General features: G+C 41.5%; 1 protein-coding gene across 2 annotated transcripts in view; it reads left to right on the top strand.

Annotated features, from left to right (window-relative positions):
• ZRANB3 (zinc finger RANBP2-type containing 3) overlaps nt 1-17,285 on the top strand; it is a 427,423-nt gene that overhangs the window by 102,662 nt on the left and 307,476 nt on the right. The window contains exons 1-2 of one of the 2 annotated variants that reach the window (XM_089683597.1): nt 5,341-5,421; nt 11,461-11,479. In XM_089683597.1, coding sequence (XP_089539723.1) covers nt 5,369-5,421; nt 11,461-11,479 — 72 coding nt within the window. In that variant the 5' untranslated portion in view covers nt 5,341-5,368. Of the gene's footprint in view, nt 1-5,340; nt 5,422-11,460; nt 11,480-17,285 lie in introns of those variants that run through there. The other variant, XM_089683596.1, reaches the window with a different exon arrangement.

Here is a 17,285-nt window from a genome sequence, read left to right on the forward strand (position 1 = left end):
ATTAACCTGAGGTATGTATTCCAGTGGTGTTCCAGTGGTGATGGCAAACTGGTTGCGTGGCTGGCTACCCCACATTTGGCCTTTAACTAAGCTGTTCAGTTTATTGCCTTAAAATGCACTTGAACAAACCTAATGCAGTCAAGTTGGCCCTGCGCCCAGTGTGAAAGATTTGTCTTGAGTATGTGGAAAAAATGTTTCAGTTCAGTATATATTCTTTAAGTTTCCTTTTGACATTGAGTAAATAATTGGTAGCTCTCTGGTTATAGATTCTCAAACGGTAAAGGTGACAACGTCTATCATTCCGAACACATAGAGCAATGTAATGGATTTTCCTATTTGTACAAGGGATGAAAAGAGAAGCATTTTATTGTCTCCCTCCGGCACTGATATCATTCTGGCCCTCCGGAGCTCTACAAGCAACGTCCCTTGTAGATGACTGTGCCTGGGGAAACATATGTAATCCCCACCGGGGACATCTATTTTTAATATTTTACATTTTTAATTCCAAAATCTTGTAAGACGTGTTGTTGGGGCTTAAGAATAGCAAAACAGAGAGCCAATCTCAACCAATTACTTTATTAAAATCTTCAGCATTTGACGAAACAAAATACTAGTGGTCAGATTTTTTTAAAGCTTTGCTGATTTATTATTATTTCTACTGTTTTTATCAAGGATGGTGACCAGATACAAATCGCTGGTTTGGGGGTTTCTCAAAGTGCTCTGACATATTTGCATAGGATGTGGGCAGTTCCAATACTTCTGTATTCTACCTCTAGAGAATGACCAGGGTATTAAAATGATTCTAAAGGCTATAATTAAAATAAAAACACATGTTGTACTTACCTGCTCTATGCAATTGTTTTGCACAGAGCAGCCCCGTTCCTCTACTTTTTTTGGTCCCCCCGCTAGCAGTCCTGGCTCCTCCCACCTGCTAAGTGCCCTCCAATAGCAAGGCTCCTGCTATGGGAAACCTTGAGCAGGCTCGCTCCCGAGCCGCACGCTCCTGTGAATGAATATTGCCTATTCACACACAGAGTGCTTCCCCACTCTCTCTCCTCATTGACTCACTGGATGAGATTGACAACAGTAGGAGACGAGCCAATGGCTCCTACTGCTGTATGAGCCAATGAGTAGAGAGAGATCCGGGAGAGCTGAGTATCTCATGCATATTGCTGGATCGAGATGGGTAAATATTGGGTGGGTGGGGGGGGTAGTTGCACCCAGAAGGTTTTTTAATTTTTTTTATTTTTATTGAGAGGAACAGATACACAGCCACATTTCACATTCAACAACAAAATACCATAGGACAAATACACAAGTAAAGCATTATACAAATTTTAGAGCCTTTGCCGCAGGAAATGAGGACCATCATAGGAACAACCAACATAATGAATTTTACAAAAAGTACTTATTCCACCTCCTCCTCGTCACAAGTGGATGTAAAGTCAAGCCATCTATCCAAAACTTTGTGTTACTTAGCAGGGTATCCTCTATGCATATAAATGACCTTCTTATATGGTGAAGTACTATTTACCGCAGCTATCCATTGTGAAAACATAGGCGTCAGCGCCTGCAACCACATACGGGCAAGTAGAAGTCTAGCCACAAATAGCGTCTCATGCAAAAATAATGATGCAGAAGGTAGGAGCAAAGCATTATAGAATGTGGACGTGAGTTTCTTAGGTTCCGTGCCCATAATCACATCCAAGAGACACCCAGAAGGTTTTTTACCTTTTAACCGCTAGCCTACAGGGCACTTATACCCCCTTCCTGCCCAGGCCAATTTCCAGCTCTCAGCGCTGTCACACTTTGACAATTGCGCGGTCATGCAACACTGTACCCATATGAAATTTTTATCATTTTTTTTTGTAACAGAGCTTTATTTTGGTGGTATTTTATCACCTCTGGGTTTTTTATTTTTTCTTAAACCAAAAACCACTGAAAATTTTGAAAAAAAAATTTTTTTTCTTAGTTTTCGTTATAAAATTTAGTAAAGTGATTTTTCTCCTTCACTGATGTGCGCTAATGAGGCTGCAGTGATGGGCACTGATAGGCTGCACTGATGGACAATGATAGATGGCACTGATGAGGAGGCACTGGTTGGTGGCACTGATGGGCATTGACAGGCAGCACTGATATATGGCACTGATAGGTGGTACTGATTGGCACTGTTAGGTGGCACTGATTGGCACTGTTAGGCAACACTGATGCGCACTGACTGGCACAGGCGGCACTGATAGGTGGCACTGACTGGCACTGATGGGTGACACTGAAAGGCAGCTCAGATGGGCACTGATATGTGGCATTGATGTGGCACTGATGGGCACTGGCACGTAGCACTGACCGCTGGCACTGATGGACAGTGACAGGTGGCACTTCTGGGGCCACACTGATTATCAGGGCACACTGATCATCAGTGCCCTAATGATCAGTGTACAAGTCCCCTCCGTGGAATGCCGATTACCGGCTCTCCTCTCCTCTCCTCTCGAGCTGTCAGCACGACAGCTCGAGAGGAGAGAAATGCCGATAACCGGCATTTCCCTGTTTACATGTGATTAGCTGTGATTGGACACAGCTGATCACATGACCGAGCCGACATCTTCGGCTCTTTCCTTGGATCGGTGATCCGCTGTGTCCGAGGGACACAGCGCACCACCGATTGCTGCGCGCGGTGAGAACGAGAGAACCACCTTGCGCCCGTCATTGGACTATATGGCGGGCGGGAGGTGGTTAAAGTACAACTAAAGGTAAAACATTACATTTAGAGCCAATGGTCAGCTTTCTTGTAATAGAAATCCTAGTGGCTTACTAACCCCCCCCCATCCCCCTGCCCCCGGCCTTCCACATTTTTAACGGGATCTCCTATCCCATCGGTCCCAATTGGCCGGCCGGCTCATCACGGAGCTGATCAAAGACCGTTCTGGAAAAACACTTAGTCTCTGACTACCACTAGTATTGAGGCTTTTGTTGACAGGCTTTGGGCTTGTGTTGATGGAATCCGTTTGACATCCATTTAGGACGCTCCTGAGCTCTTTCAGAATTTAATGATGGATGCATTTGACCTGCAGTTGACATCATTCTGACCTGCATTTGGCCTGCTTCAAGCAGGCTTTGCAGAAACTTGCATGGGAATGTAAAACCCACTTAAAGTGAGCAAACTCCAGTTGACACATTCCCTTAGGTTGGTTCCTTACCTAGGTGCTGACAGGTAAGTTAAACAAAAAAACTTCTTTCTTTTCCTTTCCCTCTCTTTAGTTTGCTCTTTCAACTTTAAATAAGCATTATTGGCAGGACCAAATGCATTTTTGCTTTGCCAAAGCAATTGAGTAAATATAGGTTGGTTTAGTTTTTCATGTCTCTCTGTGACATATTATGCAGCTATTTTCACTGTTGCCTCTGCGTCTCCTCTCCTCTTCTATAGAAGAGAAGTTCGGGATGAGAGCAAAGAGGGATTGTCCCTCACTGTTGAGTACTTGAGACACCATAATAGAAAGTGGGCCTCGTCCTCTAGCGTCACGCTGTTGGAAAAGTCTACATTTCTTTAATTTAGTAGGTCTGTCTAGGATACCCTGATTTGATTTCCAGGCTGAGCGCGCTCAGTCTGTACAGGGTTGATTCTTCTTTGTGGTCTTGTAATATCTTTAGGTATGAGACCAGCCCATTGTTTGTTATTGTAGTCTCTCTGAGTCTGTTTCTGGGCATTCATAACATAATATAACATATTATTGGAAGTTTTGAATGGACAAGGTACTGATGAGTTATTGCAGGCCACATGGTTTAGACAGGTTCTTGTTCCTCAATAAGGCTTCATGGTGGTGTACTTTGTGCCATTATGTCTCTGTCTATCTCTGACTCTCTCTCCTTTTTCTTTCATGATTTCTCTTAAACTCTCCTTCTCTTGCTCTCATCTCATCCTTTCTCTTGCTCCCCCTCCTATTTTCTTTCTTTCTTGCTTGCTTTTTTTCCTCTCTTTCTCTCCTTCTCTTGTGCCTGCTCTCTCTCTCTCATCTCTTTCTTCCTCTTGTAGCCCCTCCATAATTTTTCTTCTCTTCCTATTCCTTTCCCTCACCTCTCTTTTTCTCTATCTCTTTTGCTCTTTCTCCCTTTTGTGTTTTTTTCCTTTTCCCTTTACCCCCCCCCCCCCTTTCTTTCTTTCCTTTCCTTTCCTTCCTTTTTTCTTTTTCTTTCCTTTTCTTTCTTTCCTCTTCGCTCTTGGTTTTTCTCTTCTTCTCTCTTCTTCTCGCTCCTTCTCTCCCTCTCGCTCCTTCTCTCCCTCTCGCTCCTTCTCTCCCTCTCGCTCCTTCTCTCCCTCTCGCTCCTTCTCTCCCTCTCGCTCCTTCTCTCCCTCCTTCTCTCTCTCTCTCGCTCCTTCTCTCTCGCTCTCGCTCTTTTTCTCTCTCGCGCTTTCTCTCCTTTGCTCTCTCTCCTTCTCTCTCGCTCTTTCTCTCCTTTGCTCTCTCTCCTTCTCTCTCGCTCTTTCTCTCCTTTGCTCTCTCTCCTTCTCTCTCGCTCTTTCTCTCCTTTGCTCTCTCTCCTCTCTCGCTCTCTCTCCCCTTCTCTCTCGCTCTCTCTCCTTTGCTCTCTCTCTCTCCTTCGCTCTCTCTCCTTCTCTCTCACTCCTTCTCTCTCACTCCTTCTCTCTCACTCCTTCTCTTTCACTCTTTCCTTCGTTCTTTCTCTCCTTCGCTCTCTCGCTTTCTCTCTCTCGTCTCTCTCCTCTCTCTCCCTACCTCTCCTTCTCTTCCTCCCCTTCTCTCTCTCTCTCCTCTCTCTCTTCTCTCTCTCTCTCTCTTGCTCTGTCTCTCCTTTTCTCTCTCTCTCTCCTCTCTCTCGCTCTTTCTCTTTCTTACTCTTTTTCTTCCTTCCGCTCTTTCTTCTTGCTTCCTACCTTCCTTCCTCTTCACATGCTGTTCTTTTGTCACAGTTTCAGCGGACAAACCAGAAAAATAATTTGGTATTTCTATTGTATTTTCTCTAAATGTTTCATTTGGTCGATTTCAAGGTTAATCACAAATGCGCAGAAAGATTTAATTGTAAAATAAATGTAATTGAAGAGTCCATATGTCTCCTTTTTTCTTATTTTCAGTGTAAATATAGAACATATTGTGGAATTGATTGTATTGATACGTGTGGGTGCTGTTAGGGCTAGTGACAACAGATACAGATGCCGTTTATATGCGCATAAAGCCAAGCTGGTAAGCCACAGGAGACCTGTACAGGCAGTTTCTAGCAATTGCTCTTTGCATTCCCTGAAAGCGGATTTAGTTGCTATTTGTTTGGTAAGAGACATAAGGGGAAGTAATTCCTGGAACGATGCTTGTAGTCTGGCAGACGGGTGTCCTGTGTCACATACAACTCTGGAATGTGAATGCAGCTTGGGACATGCCCTGTCCTCTGGCTCCAACGCCTGTCCAGCAGCGGGTCCGTATTATTCATTTACTTCTATTAATGCTAATGGCTGCTTTGCCCGTGGCAGCTGAGGGGGCCTGCTCTCCGCTTCCTGCATATGTTTTATTTATGCTAAAGGGTCATTTTTCTGTATCCTCTGGTGCCTCTTCTAATATGGATTAGACAATGGCAGACCTTTACACATCGTGCATCATGCATTATTTATAGAGAAACATCCACGATTTTTTTGTTATAAAACATTTTCTAGAGCATTTGAAGGGATGAGATTTGTAAAACTGTATCTGTTCCCACATTCTTATGATAAATAGTTTAGAAATTTGCCTTCGAGTTGCTGCTTATTACTGGCTTTAAAGAGGACCTGTGCTTGAAAAAGTCTTAAGTAAATAAATGAAATACCAGAAATGGTTAGCTTTGTTAAAGCCCCAGTGAAGTAATCGAAATACATATTCATCTAAATACACATATTTTAGCTGAACTTCTCTGCCTACATTAACTGTGTTTTCTGTTTTTTTTATTTTTTCAAATTCTTTATTCAAGAGGACAGAACAGTCCAAATTGTAGACGTGTAACATATTACATTACATTAACCTCCCTAGCGGTCTGATTATGTCCATATTTCTGTGCTCAAAGCGGTACATTTTTTTGCATGGAAATATGTATTTTTTGTATTGTAGGCCTGTAATTTTTATTAATAACTCACTGAAATCTGTCTGAACAAGAGTCTAGTAAACATCCCGGGTAGGATAAAACTTGAAACACGAAATCATAAATTATAATTTAATAAATAATCATAAAAGATAATATTATAATAATAATACATTTAATTCAATAATATAATCAAACCAAAAACACTGAAATTTGAAATATAGCGCCAAGTTCGCACATCACTGAGCAAAGTCACAAAATCGTTTTCAGTGTCTGATGACGAATTTCCCCCACCAATCATCACTCAATTCTGCAAGTGGTTCTAATTTACTATCGCTGTTCTCTAGCTGGTCTAAAACCACTTTTGACCTAAAGGGACGCTTTTTGGACGCCATGGACGTTTCTCAGTTTCCAGGCAGAAAGAACAGTAAAAATGCAGGCAGGGCACAGGACAAAGCACTCGGGACAAAATGTATGTGAAATGCTTTGATACAATTATGTTTTACTATGTGATTTTAGTGAATGTCACTGTCCTTTTCAAATTTCCCGCCGTTCCGTCCCCCGTACATCCCGACGCTCGCAGGGGACGGAACCCAGAGGACAGATGCATCCGCCGGATTACATTGCTGTGGACACTGCAGGAGGGACATCGCGGGAGTGCAGGACAAGGTAAGTGATTGAGGGATCGCGTAGCAGCGCTGCAGGGTATTCCCGAGTGTAGCTCGGGGTTACCGCTTGTGGTACTGAAACTTTACTCCGAGCTACACTCAGGAATACCGCCAGGGAGGTTAAAGTAGTTGTAGGCTCAAGGTTTTTTTTTACCTACATGCATTCTCCCCAGCTCCCCTTTTAATACTTACCTGAGCCCCATCACAATCCAGCAATGTACATGAGAGCCTCGGCTCTATGGGGACTCTCACTCCTCATTGGCTGAGACCGGAGTGCGAGCCATTGACTCCCATTGCTGTCAATCAGCCGGTGAACCAATGAGGTGAAAGAAGGGGTGGGTGACACGCAGAGCAGCGTATCAGGGTAGAGCTTGCATGAGTGCCCCCATAGCAAGCTGTTTGCTATGGGGGGACTCACCAGGAGGGAGGGGCAGGAACACCAGCGGGGGACCTAAGAAGAGGAGAATTGGGGCTGCTCTGTGCAATATCCTTATAATGTTGTCATTAGTAAATAGGTAGGTATATTCTATTTTCACATTTTTCAGTTGCTTTCTGGCCTAGGCTAGAATTATGTCATACATCCTAAGAGTCGTCTTGGGCATTTTTTTCCTTTCATTGGGTGGAGGGGAGGAGAGGAGTGAAGGGGCTTTCTCAGCTAAGCACACCCTCCTGCCTACATACCTGAGGTAAGGACAGATGGATTCCAGAAAGTAAATGTTAGATGAATCATCTGCCTTTACTCAAGATGGCTGCAGTTAGAAATGCTGGGGGAACGGTTTTCAAAGTGATTTCTCAACAAATAAAGCATACTGATATGGATGGATGGGTGAGCTTTTGAATATTAAAAATGAATCCATTAGCATTTAAAATTTTTGGTGCTCAAATGCAATTTTGCATTAAGGATTCATTCACATTGTTGTGTTTAATGCACTGTAAAACACACATGTGGAATGTGGCAACTTTGGTGTGTTGAGGCCCATTTAAAATGAATGGCCTTCTTAATGACATGTATGTAAAACGTGTGATAGTGCATAGTAACAGAAAGGGCCTGTTCACACTGGTGCAAACTTTACTTTCCTGTTTCAGAAGATGTCTAAAAATGATTGCCTAATGACATTCTAAGGCAGCCTTTGTCAACCTGTTTGCCCCAGAAACCCCCCCCCCAAAATAATTTTCAGGTCTCAGGAAACCCTTACTGAAATTAGTTCATTGGGGGAAATGAGAAAAATGCCTTATACAATGGTAGTCAGTGAGAAAAATAAAAACCTTACGGTAGTGGTCAGATTTCTCTTACAGATAGCTGGCCTAAAAAGATGACTGGTGTTATGCTGTCGAATTTGCCAAGTGGCATTGGCCCAGGAAATATGCTGTCGGAGGTCAGTCGGCCACATCTCAAGGAACCACCCCCCAGCAACCTCCTGAGCAACCCTTGGGTTCCACAGAACCCTAGTTGAAAATGGCATCTTTTACCTCTTAATATTATATCTCTGTTTGTACGCACGATAGTGGTTGCATTTGTATTTTCTAAAATAAAAACTTTTTCAATAAAAATTTGACAATGAAAATGGCTGGTCTAAGGTCTCATTCAGATTAACCCTAATATACACCATAGTTAGACCCTGTGAAATCAGTAATCGGCACTCAGTAACTGTTCTGGTCAGCCCCACTACCCCCTCCCTTTGCATGAAGACTCTTGTGCTGAAGGGTTTGGCTGTTAGGGCCCATACCAATAGGCATTGTTTTCGTGTATTTGGAAAGCACACCAAACACGGGTCAGCAAAATTCTGTTCACTTTAAGCGGTACACATAAACACTCAGAAGCTGCATTTTACCTGCTTTACGTTCTGCTGCGTTTTGGATGTGGCATGTCCCATTGAAGTGAATTTAAATTTCAAGCGAATCAAGTTAAACTCTACCTTTTCTTGACAATCACTAAAACAGATATTTAAAACATTTTCTTTAGAAGAGGCTTCCTTCTGGGACGACAGCCATGCAGACCAATTTGATGCAGTGTTCACACCTGAGACGGTGTCACTAACAAGTCGCATGACACCGGGGAGGGAAAATGGCTAAATGGGCCCAATTTGGACCTTGTCACTTAAAGGTGGACTCACTTTTGTTGCCAGCGGTTTAGACATTAATGGCTGTGTGTTGAGTTATTTTGGGGGAACAGCAAATTTACATGTTATACAAGCTGTACACTGACTACGTCACATTGTAGCAAAGTGTCATTTCTTCAGTGTTGTCTCACAAAAAGATACGATAAAATATTTAAAAAAAAGTGAGGGGTGTACTCACTTGTGGGAGATACTGTATATCCTAGTTGGAAAATCTCTTGCTTATAGACTATTAGATCTCATAGTCACTTTTAAAAAAAAAAAACAAAATAAAAAAAAAAACTGATTAATATAGGTTAGGGAAAGGGTAGAATCTATTTAGTAAATGTAGTGTGGAGAATAAAAGTTTTGAGTGGAGTTGTGCTTGCCTGTGGCTTGTGATCGAGTATCTCAACAAAGATGGCTGTCTCCTGTAGACACAGCAGTGAATTGAAAACATTTAGTTTTCCTAAGACGGTTGAAAAAGGCTGCCAAGAAGCTCTGAAAGAGCTCTGTAAAAACTGATTTGTTTTTTTTTGAGGGGGGGACTGAGACACCAGGAAGGTGTCCTTTAATAAAGTCTAAAACCTTGAGTAATACTAGCAGTGGTCAGTGGTCTCTAAACTGTGAATCGCCCATGCAACCCTTTCCTTGCCTTTATCCAGTTCTTGAGGCACTATTCCTTCCACTGACACCAAACAGTGGGACACAATTCAGCCCACAAACACCATCTATATGGCATTATTTCTCCCCCAACACCAGTGATGGGGCACTGTTTTTTCCACTGACACCAAAGATGAGACATAATTCCTCCCACAGATATAAATGATTGGGCAACGATACTCCTGCCATTTCCCATGATGGACAACCAATCCTACTGACCACAGGTGCTATTTTATCTTTTTACTTCCATTGACCTCCGAACTTGGGACATTGTTTACTCCTACTGATCCTGGGTCATTATCTACTTGCACTGGCCAAAGTCTGCCCCCCTAAACTGATGGACAGTAAACTCGTCCTTTGTGTAGGTTTGGAGAACCCTGTCCTAGAGTACGATGCTGGCTCCTTCATGTCTGCTTATTCATTGCTCTCTCTGTAGGAAAGATTTTCTTGTTGCCTTGGCTTAGCTTTAAAAGGGCTTTTTTTGTGCAGTGGGTATAATGCAGTGTTTTGACAGACATTAAATGAAAGGTACTGTTATAAAATATTAATGGTGGCTGCCATTACTGAACTCTCCTTTGAGAATGCTTGGTTCCTGGCTTTCATCCCTATACTTTGACTTGACTTAGAACAAGCATAGAGGTGACCCTTTTCTGACACTCATTTACATCATGCCTATTCTTGGACTGTGACTTAAACATACTAAAGTCTAACACAAGCAGGGATTTAGTATTTTCAGAAGGAAGCCTTTCTAGGTTTGAATGGTGCCTCAAGGTTCACTTGATAAAGTAGTGCAGAGTGTAGTGATTTTGAAGTTGACCTTTTACAAAGAGGATTTTTCTCAAACCTTTTACTCCAGAGGAACCCCTAAAATAGTTTTCATGTCTTGTGGAACCCATGCAAAAAACAATTCATCAACGTGCTATGCCAAAAATGCTTCTTAAATTTGCGGTCAGTAGGAAGCAGGCAACCCTTATAGTGGTGGTCAGAATGCCACCCTTACAGACAGAAAAGATAAATGGTGTCATGCTTCTGGCTTTAAGTGGTGATGGACCCTCACATGGGAGATCAATCAGCTACAGATCAAGGAAGCTCTAGCAGTCTCTGGAGGAATCCTAAGTGAGAAAGGCTACTGTAGCGTGGTTAAAAGGTAAGTTCACCTCTCTGAACATGTTAAATGTTACACTAATATTTATAGTGTAACATGTTCAGCAACCTCTCCCTGCACCAGTGCTTCCCCCCCCCCCCCATTGCGACAGCGAGCTGGGTATCCTCCCTCCGCACCCATTGTCAACATTTGAGAACTGCATGGACGAGCAGGGCTCCATCAACACAGTCATGTCATTCATTCATTCATTGAATGAACTACAACTATTGTCTGTCATTGCGGCAAGCGGCTGATAGTTCTCAATGAACTGATGTAAACCCTCGTAGTTCATTGAGTCTTCCTGCTCTCTCCAGCCTGTCCATATTTGAGGTACTAGCAGACAGCTTTACTGAGCATCTACAGGAGCCTGGTATTGCACCCATGATGGATGTGCTGGTCATGGATGCTATGCTCTTCAGACTCCTAAGAAAAAAAATAATAAATGCACATTTTTTTTACCTGCAAAAAATGTGCATTTATTATTTTTTTTAAAAGTGAACTTTTTCTTTAAGTGAATACACAACAGAAACAAATTATTTGGAAAAGTTACTGAACATGCATTGAATTTCCCCCTTAAATCCTCCTTGTGTTCCTTTGTGTTGCCCTTAACTGATTCACATTAATCAGATGCAGTAAATTGCACAAATTGGATTGATTGGTTTTCATTTAAGACCCTGTTGGTTTTATTTATATATAGATTGTATTTAGCACCAGAGCAAATGCGTAACATGTGTTTGAGCAGATCTTCGAATTAACATATTGTTTTTCATGTGGGAATAGAAAAAAAATGCAGGATTTATATTAACATCTCATTTTTGTTTCTCTTCCTCTGTAGGTGTATGATCGCTGATGAGGCAAGTAGTGCAATTCTTTCTTTTCTGCTGGAAGCTCTGTAACGGGTATTTTTACATGTTAATAAGAATTTACATTTTCTTTGTCCTTTTTCATTTATTCATCATTAGAACTCCTAATTGAAATTCATTCTAAGGATAATTGTATTTTCTTTAAGTTTGGCTTCTGAGAGTTTTTCTTTTAACTGGTATGACTGGTTATCAGGCTTCAGCCAGAACTTTAACTTTTTTGGGTAAACTGGCCATACACTGTGCAAAGAAACTGGCTGAAATTTGCTCAGTGGGTGACCCTAGCAGCCCCAATCTGTTTGATAAAAGCCGATTGTTCGATCAACTTTTTTGCCTGCTGGAAAATGTTGGGCCAGACAGTTTTGGTCTTGCCACAGTGGGATATTTATTGATCAGTCCTGTATAGTACCAGTGTATGGCCAGCTGTATATAACAACTTTCCAATCGTATTGGAAACCCTTCCTCATCATCCAAAAACTATAAGCATGGTATCATTTTTATAGTTTTTAGGCATGGCTTAGGACCTAAAGTAAGAGAATTGTTATTTTAGAATGCTTTTTGATATAACAAATTCTCTTTTGTTCATTGGAGGAAACCGCTCTGCTGTAGATCATTATTACTGAGTAAAGTACCACCTGCAGGAATAGGATACTAGGTTCCACAAAAAAAGGGGTGACCCTTGCTTGTGGCCAAACACCCAAACTGTGAAACAAGCTTGGTTATTATCCTAGTATGTAGGAGTTAGGATGCTTTCCTCCTGGAAATCTAGTTCCTTTGGTTTTAAAAGAAGTTGCTGGCTGGGTGCAAGGCTAGAAAATATACCGTGGATCTCCCCAGTTTCTGATGAGCGAGCTCCTGCAGTTTCTTGCCATGTGCAGGTTCGGGTGAAACATTGGCTCTGCCTGAATGTGCTTTGCACTACGAGGTCGTATGACTGACTGTTTTCTAATCTACGCATCACAGTACTCCCCTTTTCTGGGCTGGCAGGGCACTGAGTCACCATTGTATGTAAATGTGTATGGGTTCAGCTCCATAAAAAATTGACATAAAAATTGTATACAAGTAGGTAAAGTACCTCTTGTGCAAATAGAAAAATGAATAAACAATTATCGAAGTATAAATATGAAAAGAGCGTTGCTCGAAAATGGGTAAAATCAATAGTCCATATATATATATATATATATCAATTCTACCAATTCTTGAATGTGTGGTGCACAATCGTCTCCTTTACTTCATTCAAGATATGGGAATTAAACTGGGAGAATCCACTGTGCCAAAACCGCCAACCAGCTCTCTGCACTCACCAGAACATGTGGCTGCATAAAGTTTTAGCATCAAAAGCACTCTATGTAATCACCCAGATAACAAACAGCTCTCTCTTTGAAGCAGTCCCTTTAAATGGATCCACTGACCAGTTCTTCAAGGTCCAGGGTGTATGAATATGGAATGTGGCTGCATAGTATAAGTGCTTATCAAATGGAGCCAGATGTAAGTTCCATAGTGTAGTATTTATTTAAAAGACTCCACATACAATACAAGACCTAGCATTAAAAACAAACAAACGTGTGCCCACCACTCAGAGTCTATGTGCACTTTAAACTCAATGCAACGCGTTTGTGCTCTAGCGCATCAAAAGGGGTCCTTGACTGCTGAGTGTAATAGGATATATATATATATATACACACACCCACTCGCACACACCTCAATTGAATTGAATGGAGCTATTAAACGGCCGTCATCTTACTGAAGACCCACAGCCATTTTCTTGTGGACAAACACATTATGATTGCACATGTCTATATAGGAAGTGTATCACAGCCATTTTGCCGTAGTCCAGCAGCCGTTTTCCAATAGACCACAACTTCTGGCAGTCAGCTGTTTTCTTGTAGTCCAACAACATTGCGGATGCTGTATCCTAGTTAGTAGGCTGTACAGACACGGACTTTGCTGGACTGGGCGAACATGGAGGTCAACATGGTAGTTCTTGCATCACTTTTTTTTTTTTTTTCCCTCCTAACTGTTGCATGTCTTTTGTCTGAGAGACACCACTGGATATTTGCAGGGGTTGTTAGCATTTGAGGCAGTTTAAAATGGAGGTTGTGGCATCAGGAGAGTGTTGCTAGCATGCTGTGCATATTGCCTTTTTTGGGCCCCTCTGTGGCAATTGTGTGATGTATCTGGCAGCATCAGCAAATGCCAGTTTTAGGCATAAGGTTCAACAGGCGGTAGTCAAAACATCTTGTGTCACTTTCTTTGATACCTGGTTTGCCTAGTTTTGTCTGCCTCGTTGGTGGAGTGCTTTGGGATGTCCTAGCAGTAATGATCTAAAACAGAGCTGTGTCCTCTTATACAAGCAGCGAAAATAATTTTACATTGATTGCAAAAAATCCCTTTTTTTCCTCCATTATTGATCGGAAATAAATATTGTATTTCACACATAAAGAAGCAGAATAGCAATCATGATTTTGAAATCATAATTTTGTCATTACCAGCAGTTCACAAGATGAACAACAAAAGTAGTATATTTCAAAGCATGAATAACAAAGCTTTGCAAACCATCACAGCATCAATACTCACAGATTACAAAATTGTTGGCAGTTCTTGGTAAATACTAAATTTCACATTTAAAGATGCAGAAAAATCAATAGCAGTAATGTGCAAATTGTTCCTTTACCAGTACCAGCATTTTAGTAACTTGAGCATAGATTCCCTTTAAGAAACACAACAATGTTTTCTTTCTGGGCTTTTTATATTTATTAATTTGAAGTTAATTTTGAGTAATGACAATTTTGCTGACGTGCCGTTATCAGGAACCTGCTGCATAAACACTTTCCACGTTTTTAGCAGAGCAAGCATTCTGGGGAAAACAGGTGCTTTTTAATGAGTATTGGGAAAAAGTGTTTTCATTATTAATTCAATGCTAACGCACCCGAGACGTTCCTGGTTTTGACCATGGTAAAACTGCTGCTATGGAACTCCAAGCTCCAGCAGTTTGACCCCTGGGGTCTTAGTGCTTTGAGCATTTTCTTAAGATTTCCTTAAATTATTATTTTTGTTTTGTAGTGCATATTGTGATTTTTATTGATACATCTGGATTAACTTGGATCTGATATTTGAATGTTGCAAGGTTGTTGAACAGCTTGCTCTTTTGCTTTATTCCTTGCGGTTCCATGAGAACTGCCAGTTCTGGCTACCTACAGCAGCCAGTACAAAGCCATATGATGGTGTCATGGTCCTGCAGTGCTGTCTCCCATTTAATTCTCCTTTGCAAATAAACATAGGAATTAAGGAATTCAACTGAGTGTGTGTGGCACCTTCTTGTCTCCTGAGGTGTAGGGCTAAAAATCTACTACCAGGAAAAAAAAACATTGTGGTAATTTTCCATGAAATATGAGAAACTGTAATGCAATTGGCTTGTGCCCAGCCAAAACAGAGCTAGCCCTAGTCTTTATACCAAAGTCACAGTAGGCCTAATTCCTGCATCGTATAGAGAGCGTATAGTGTAGCAAACGATATCCATAGAAAAATGGTAGCTGGAATATGGTTGCTGTGTCCAAATCAGGTGCTGTGCTTTCTTTCAGTTTTGGGATATGACCTCTGTGGGGAGTCTGGTTATCAAATGTGATCAGGCTGACATGCGTGCAGTTTTTTGTGGTCGAGCATTATTAATATAATACAGGATTTATTTAGCGCCAACAGTTTGCGCAGCCCTTTACAAAATGATGGCAGACACTACAGTTACAATACACTTCAATAGAAGAGGAATTGGAGGACCCTGCTCGTTAGAGCTTACAGTATAGGAGTGAGGGTCAAATGATACAAAAGGTAATAACTGTGGGGGATGAGCTGATGGAGAAAGTAAAAAAAACTGTATATTAGGAGCAGGATAGGCTTCTTAAAAGAGATGGGCTTTCAGGGATTGCCTAAAGATGGATAGATTAGGTGATAGTTGGACAGATTGGAGTAAGAAGTTCCAGAAGATGGGACAGGCTCTAAAGAAGTCCTAAAGGCGAGCATGGGAGGAGGTGACAGGAGCTAGAGAGCCGGAAGACCGAAGAGAGCAGTTTGGTTCGTATTTTGAAACCAGGTTAGTGACGTAGCTGGGGGCCGAGTTGTGGATGGTTTTATACGTTTTTAGAATTTTGATCTTTATTCGTTGGGTTAGTGGAAGCCAATGCCGACTTTCAAAGAGGGGTATTGCGTAGGTTTCTACCCTCGAGTTTGAATTGTATATTAATTTATTTTGCTTGCTTGAAATGCAGATTTTTATTTTTATTTTTTTTAAATACTGAAGCACGGAAATGTTCTATTTTCAGCATCTTTAATAAGTCGGTCAATGCTGTCAAGGTACAGTATTTAAGCAGACTGATACCGTCCGATACACAAGGAAGTCTGATATACAAGGAAGCATATCTCCCAATTGTTCCTCATTTCAAGAGAATGTCCCTCTTTTTGAACCAGAACCACCTGTTCCTCTTTTTTTTGGTTTTAAGTATAAACCTCTTTAAAATTGTAAGGTTTATCTACTAAAACTATGCTAAACGTTTAATCCAACCTCAATATATATGTAATGTACATTAAATATATATATGTGTGTGTGTGTGTACACACACACACACACACACACACTATGTGTATATGGTCCTGTAGTCTCCTGGGACCTGTCACATTTCCCAGAAGACTGCGGGGAGGCAGGGGGGAGGATAACTTCCGATTGCCTAGGGGGTGGAAGTGGGAACCTGTCAGAATTGGGTACCCACTCCCCCCCCCTGCTTTTCAAAGGTGCCAGTTCTGCACGGGGAGCTAGCGACCAATCCTTAAAATAAAACTTTTCCTTTTGGGTGGAGCTCCGCTTAAACTTACAGTCTTAGCTGCTCTGCAGATAGTGGCTCGATCCAAATGACTTCTTGCAGATCATAGTGAAAGTTAATCCACAAACTTGTGCAGATCATAACAGATGAACATCAGAAAGGTCAAATTATCATAGTATGTCTACCTTCAGCAATTACCTGTGCTTAGAACAGAAACTAAAGACACACTAAAAAGGGGGTGGGACTAACTATACAGAGCATCTTCTAGCTAGAGAGTGGGGAAAGGATAAAATTATTTTAAGGCAAACAAACAACAATGCATGTATAAAATGATAATAAGCTGGGCAAAAAAATGTGTACATCCTTGGAATGCATGCCTATTTCCCTGTGGTCTCTTAACCGCTTAAGGACTGCCCACAGTACATTTACTGATACAGGGTGGCCCCTGTGTGCAGGATCACGTGTATATATACGTGATTCTGCATTTCCGGGTAGGGGGTACACGCACCCTACCCGCACCGCCGATCGCGGCCCCGGGTGTCAGTCATCAGGTCCCGGCCGGTGATTACCGATAGGGAGAAGGGCTGCATTGTTTACCAACAGCCCTCCTCCCTGTCAGTTTGGGCACACTGCTGATCGCCGCCATAAGTTGCTGATCGCCGCCATTATTAGTATAAAAAAAAAAATATCCTCCATTTGTAAGAGCTATAACTGTCACATAAACCAATTAATTTACATGTATTGGGATCTTTTTTTAGGAAAGACATGTCGCAGAATACATTTTGGCCTAAATTTATGACGAAATTTGATTTTTAATTTTTTTTTACTGGACATGTTTAATAGCAAAAAGTCCAAAATAGTTTTTCTCAAAATTGTCTTTTTTTTTATAGCGTAAAAAATAAAAACTGCACAGGCGATCAAATACCACAGAAAGAAAGCTTAATTTGTGGGAAAAAAAATGCCATACATGTAATTTGGGTGCAGCATTG

The sequence above is a fragment of the Staurois parvus genome, unplaced genomic scaffold (genome assembly GCF_062004578.1).
Source record: "Staurois parvus isolate SC_StPar_1 unplaced genomic scaffold, SC_StPar_1.0 ptg000315l, whole genome shotgun sequence".
NCBI classification, from domain to species: Eukaryota; Metazoa; Chordata; class Amphibia; order Anura; family Ranidae; genus Staurois; species Staurois parvus.